General features: G+C 49.3%; 1 protein-coding gene across 1 annotated transcript in view; it reads left to right on the top strand.

Annotated features, from left to right (window-relative positions):
* Positions 1-293: 293 nt before the first annotated feature.
* The window catches only part of LOC136180000 (fibroblast growth factor receptor-like 1), a 29,983-nt gene continuing 24,276 nt past the window's right edge, over positions 294-6,000 (top strand). The window contains exon 1 of the mRNA XM_065959045.1: positions 294-758. Within this exon, the coding sequence (XP_065815117.1) occupies positions 545-758 (214 nt within the window). The 5' untranslated portion in view covers positions 294-544. The remainder of the gene's footprint in view (positions 759-6,000) is intronic.

Raw genomic sequence — 6,000 nt, 5'->3', positions numbered from 1 at the left:
CGGTCAAGGTCACGCTTGATTTTATGTCTCGACGTGACATCCCAGTTGATTCTGGGCCTGGCTTCCTGTTTGCTCCTGGGGGGGTGCCAGGTTTGGAGAGGGACTGGGATAATATGTAATACTTCACACATCCAGCAGAGGGCCATGACCTGGTAATGGGAACATCCAGGTTAGCCTTGGATGAATGTCAATGCTAAATGTTTTGTAGGGGGTCTTCACTGTAAGGACAGCACAGTGGATAGAGGGAGAGGGAGAGAGAGTGGAGGGGAAAGAAGCCACATGTAGGCGCTTCTGAGCGACATCTTTTTTACAAACGTTTAAAACAGCCACAGGAGTCGATTAATGTTCAACTTAAAGATTACCTGACACCTATCAAACGTTGCTCATACTTTCTGTGTGAATCTGAAGTCGTATGATATCTGTGAAGAGGTCGCTCTCTGTCTCATAACCTAAACATCTCTCCGTTTCCTCCCCCCATCCTTCAGGCCCCCCCAGGGTCTCCGAGCGGGTGGCCCACCGGCAGAGCATCCGTCTGGGTCGCACCATGAAGCTGGCCTGCCCCGTGGAGGGCGACCCCCCGCCTCTCATCATGTGGACCAAAGATGGACGCAACATCCACAGCGGCTGGACGAGGTTCAGGGTGCTGCAGCACGCGCTGCGCATCAAAGAGGTGGAGACGGACGACGCGGGGACGTACATCTGTAAGGCGACCAACGGCTTCGGGAGTGTCAACATCAACTACACACTCATCGTCATCGGTAAGTGGTTTTAAAAGGGAACTGACACATAGACCAAATGTTAATATATCACAACAGAACTTTAAAGGAAGAATGTGTGACACTTGATCCAGTAGATGTCGCTCTTGAGCTCCAGCATAAAACCAAAACAAACTGCTGTTTGGCCACGCCTCCTCCATCCTGAAGCCTCCGCCCTCCTCCAGAGACACACCTCCAACCCCTCCCCTAGCACAAAGCAGTTAGAAAGCACCATAATTAGCACCTTTAAGCGCTAGCAGCAACCAAGTTGTCCTTGTCTCGAGCTGCAGTCACCTGTGTCCTGCATTGTTGTGTTAGCATGCTAATGTTAGCGCTCTTTAGTTAGCTCATAGCTTCACATTGTTGTGTTAGCATGCTAATGTTAGCGCTCTTTAGTTAGCTCATAGCTTCACATTGTTGTGTTAGCATGCTAATGTTAGCGCTCTGTAGTTAGCTCGTAGCTTCACATTGTTGTGTTAGCATGCTAATGTTAGCGCTCTGTAGTTAGCTGGTAGCTTCACATTGTTGTGTTAGCATGCTAATGTTAGCGCTCTTTAGTTAGCTCGTAGCTTCACATTTCATGTAAACTGACACAGAATGAGCGTGATCTAAAAACTCTTACTAACATCCAAATAATCAGTGAGTATGTTCTTCTTCTTCTCTCTAGTTCTTGACTAAAACAGCTTTTATACACAAGGGGAGGAGCCGGCCGTCCCGTCCATGTAAACACGGCTCTGACAACAACACAGCCAGCGGGACTCGAGCTTCTCCCTCATTGTAGACAGTCAGGACTCAGAGACACATTTACACAGGACAGACTTTATGATTTATTTATGTGGAACATGTTGCACACTCTCCCTTTAAGGTAGTCCAAACAGGAAGTTGAAGCTGGTTTTTTGTGTATTTCATGAAGTTCTGACGGTTTATATGTGTGTGACAAAAACCAACACAATCCTTCCACACTTTCTTCCCATTCATTGAAGTCCACTACTACACATGGTCTCTCATTCATTACGCGGTATGTTCTCTGTTCTTTGTAATCTGGATCTGGGTTGTGGACCTTGCAGCCGTTGACTCTGCTGCGTGACTCAGAGTTTATGCAGCGTCGTAAACTGTGTGTTCCTTCCTTCTGTCTGACGTCCTTTCAGCCTGTGTGCTCTGGAGACCACACTTGTTGTGCCTGTGTGTTCCTTAATGTTTATGAATGAGAGTTTGTTAAAGAAGCAGCTTTGTCCCCCCCCCCGGTTTGTGTTTGTGTGTGGGACACTGCGTCACAGGGCTATGGAATTTCACGTCTGTGTGTGTGTGTGTGTGTGTGTGTGTGTGTGTGTGTGTGTGTGTGTGTGTTAGCGTGTGTGTCCTCAGTTTTGAATCGTATAAGAGACTCATTGTTGTGCTTTGTTGTGTGTTTTTTTTTTGTCTCCATAATTATTTTCCAGCTTTGCATCCAGGAAGCTGACGAGGTTGTCAGAGTGTGTGTGTGCGTGTGTGTGTGTGTGTGCGTGCGTGCGTGCGTGCGTGCGTGCGTGCGTGCGTGCGTGCGTGCGTGCGTGCGTGCGTGCGTGCGTGCACTTTGCATGTTCTCTTCAGTTTGCCGCTGTAACAAAATCATGATGCAGAGTTGTAGGAAGTTGAAATGCGTCAAGCTTCAAGTCTGTCGTCAGCTGGAGCGACTTTGGGGTTTAGTGTCTTGTCAAAGTGCACTTCAAAATGGCCGCACATTCGAACCCCAAATCGTCCGGTTGAGAGACGGCCGACTCTTCTGCTGAGCCTGAACGTCTCAGTTGTACAAACTCACAGTTGTCATGTGCAGGCAGCAGCCTGTGTGAGTCTCGATACTCAGACACAGAACGTGTGTGTCAAAGAGCTGCTTCGCTCGACTCTCATCCATGTAAACAAAATACCTGCTGGAAAGACACTCGCAAGACTGTGTGCTGCAATATCTCTGCACCCCTCTACACCTCTGTGTGCATCATTCCATGTGTATATTCATGTGTGTGTGTGTGTGTGTGTGTGTGTGTCAGGTTCCAAAGATCCAGAGAATCTGACCGAAGCGTCTCGCTCTGTGTGGTATCTTCACTTCAAAGGCTCCAGTTAAATGCTTCCACTCAGATATGAGCAAACAATATGTTTTTTTAACTTTAGGCATGTGAACAGTGTTTTTAATAGCTTCAAGTTGTGGTTAAAGGTTTGTTTTGGGGCTTTTTATGCCTTTATTCAGAGCCAGAAATCAGGGAGAGAGAGAGAGAGAGTGTGGGGAATGAGGGAGCAGGTCAGACCTGAACCCGGGCTGGAGGACTACAGCCTCTGTACATGGGGGCGCACATGCACCAACCTGCACCCCAAAGTCTGACAAATGTTGCACAAGATTAAGAAACAATTTGAAGTATTTTCTTGCAACATTTCAAAAGAATTGCAAGAATCACAGCGGTCGTTTATTCTGGGATGTTTCTGTCTCCGTCCTCTTCACAATGCTTTGACCCCTCGTTAGTGAATGATATATTTTTTATACCGCAGTCATCACGATGGGTGTGTGATCAAAGCTGTGTGGGTCTTCACCTGAGCTTCAAAGGCGAGCTGGCACTCAGAGGGCAGCCGGGTGCTGCTGCTGCTGCTGCTGGTGGTGGTGGGTGTCAGGTGGGGGGAGAGGCAGCTGCTGCTGAGGTCATCCAGGCAGACAGCTGCTGCCTCCCTCCTCTCTCTATCCCCCCCCTCCTCTTTCATTAGCCCGCTCTTATTCCTTTCATTCTCTTTCACGTACTTCCACATGCACGCACACTTCTCGTCTTTAGACACTTTGGGCGAGCGAAGATACAAAGTCCTTTTGTCCGTCATTCTGTGACCACCAGATTTAACTCCTCAAGCCTGCAGCTCAGACTTCAGGAGTTTTAAGATCCTGTCAGATTTTTAAATCAGGTAGCATCATGCACATGAGGGCGATCAAGCCTGACGGAGGAACGCACCACCTCACGTCACCTGAGGTTAAATTGTCTGAGGAGACGCGGACTACATGGACGGTCCGTTCAAGAGCTGGAGGTCAGATTTTGACCTCAGAAATCTCCTAAATTGAAATCAACAAGTCACCAAAGCATAAACTCCTGCACAGCCTTCATCAGGACTTCAGAGATGTTTTGCTCCATGAGGTCGACCTCCAGAGGAGACCCCTCCCTCATGCTGCAGCGTCTCCTCCGAGGGGCCGTTCAGCGGGGACAGCACTGTTTTCATAGCTGGAACAATCAAGACTTCACCTTCATCTCCTCCTCCTCCACTTCACCTTCATCTCCTCCTCTTCTCTCCTCTCTCCTCCACTTCACCTTCATCTCCTCTCTCCTCCACTTCACCTTCATCTCCTCCTCCTCCACTTCACCTTCATCTCCTCCTCTTCTCTCCTCTCTCCTCCACTTCACCTTCATCTCCTCCTCTTCTCTCCTCTCTGCTCCACTTCACCTTCATCTCCTCTCTCCTCCACTTCACCTTCATCTCCTCCTCCTCCACTTCACCTTCATCTCCTCCTCTTCTCTCCTCTCTCCTCCACTTCACCTTCATCTCCTCTCTCCTCCACTTCACCTTCATCTCCTCCTCCTCCACTTCACCTTCATCTCCTCTCTCCTCCACTTCACCTTCATCTCCTCTCTCCTCCACTTCACCTTCATCTCCTCCTCCTCCACTTCACCTTCATCTCCTCCTCTTCTCTCCTCTCTCCTCCACTTCACCTTCATCTCCTCTCTCCTCCACTTCACCTTCATCTCCTCCTCCTCCACTTCACCTTCATCTCCTCCTCCTCCACTTCACCTTCATCTCCTCCTCCTTTTCATCGTCTCCTCTTCACCTCCTCTCTCCTCTCTCGTCTCTCCTTTTCATCTCCTCTCTCCTCTTCATCTCCTCTCTCCTCTCTCCTCTTCTCTCCTCCTCCTCCTCTTCATCTCCTCTCTCCTCCTCCTCCTCTTCATAGTCTCCTCCTCTCTCCTCCTCCTCCTCTTCATCTCCTCTCTCCTCTCTCCTCTTCTCTCCTCCTCCTCCTCTTCATCTCCTCTCTCCTCCTCCTCCTCTTCATCGTGTCCTCTCTCCTCTTCACCTCCTCCTCCTCTCTCCTCTCTCCTCCTCCTCCTCTTCATCGTCTCCTCTCTCCTCTTCACCTCCTCCTCCTCTCTCCTCTCTCCTCTTCACCTCCTCTCTCCTCTCTCCTCCTCTCTCCTCTTCACCTCCTCCTCCTCTCTCCTTTCTCCTCTCTCCTCTCTCCTCCTCTCTCCTCTTCACCTCCTCTCTCCTCTCTCCTCTCTCCTCTTCACCTCCTCTCTCTTCTCTCCTCTCTCCTCTCTCCTCTCTCCTCTCTCCTCCTCTGTCCTCCTCCTCCTCTTCATCGTCTCCTCTCTCCTCTTCACCTCCTCCTCCTCTCTCCTCACTCCTCTCTCCTCTTCACCTCCTCTCTCCTCTCTCCTCCTCTCTCCTCCTCCTCCTCTTCATCGTCTCCTCTCTCCTCTTCACCTCCTCCTCCTCTCTCCTCACTCCTCTCTCCTCTTCACCTCCTCTCTCCTCTCTCCTCCTCTCTCCTCCTCCTCCTCTTCATCGTCTCCTCTCCTGTGTGGTCCTGCTCTAATTATTCTCTCTCGTCTCTGTTTCTCCATAATGATCCTCACACCTGTGTCGTATTGTCCTACCCTCTCCGTTTCAAACCCTAAACACCTTTTTCCTATTAGCACTTTTCTCAGTCTCATTCCTCCTTCCTCGGAGGACCGGCTCGTTTTTCACCCTCACCGCGATCTTAATTTGGATCAATATTTGCACAGTTTCCCATTTTTTCCTGGATGTAATACGGTTTGATTGCCATAAAACGTCCTCTGTAGTGTTCTCCCGCTGGCTGGAAGTGATGGAGAGGCGAGTTGAAATGAGGAGATTTAAAGTGTTTGTTCTTTTATTGTGTGAAGTTTGGCAAATGTCTGCAAGAGTAAATAGTCTGTGTGTGTGTGTATGTGTGTGTGTATGTGTGTGTGTGTGTGTGTGTGTGTGTGTGTGTGTGTGTGTGTGCATGCAAGCACTGGTGTGTGCAGATTTATGGGACCACCAGTAAAGTGAGACAAGAAATGTCTTATTTTTTTCGGCTCAATAAACCTCGGTGTCCTTCAGAAACTATGTGCCAGGACAGCTCTGGTTCCTGACTCTCTCTCTCTCTCTCTGTCTCTCTCTCTCTCTCTCTCTCTCTCTCTCTCTCTCTCTCTCTCTCTCTCCCTGAAGAGTGAATGATGAA

This window comes from Labrus bergylta, chromosome 9 (genome assembly GCF_963930695.1).
Source record: "Labrus bergylta chromosome 9, fLabBer1.1, whole genome shotgun sequence".
NCBI lineage: Eukaryota > Metazoa > Chordata > Actinopteri > Labriformes > Labridae > Labrus > Labrus bergylta.
The sequence above is the reverse complement of the archived record's forward strand: the minus strand, read 5'-3'. Positions and strand labels throughout refer to the sequence as shown.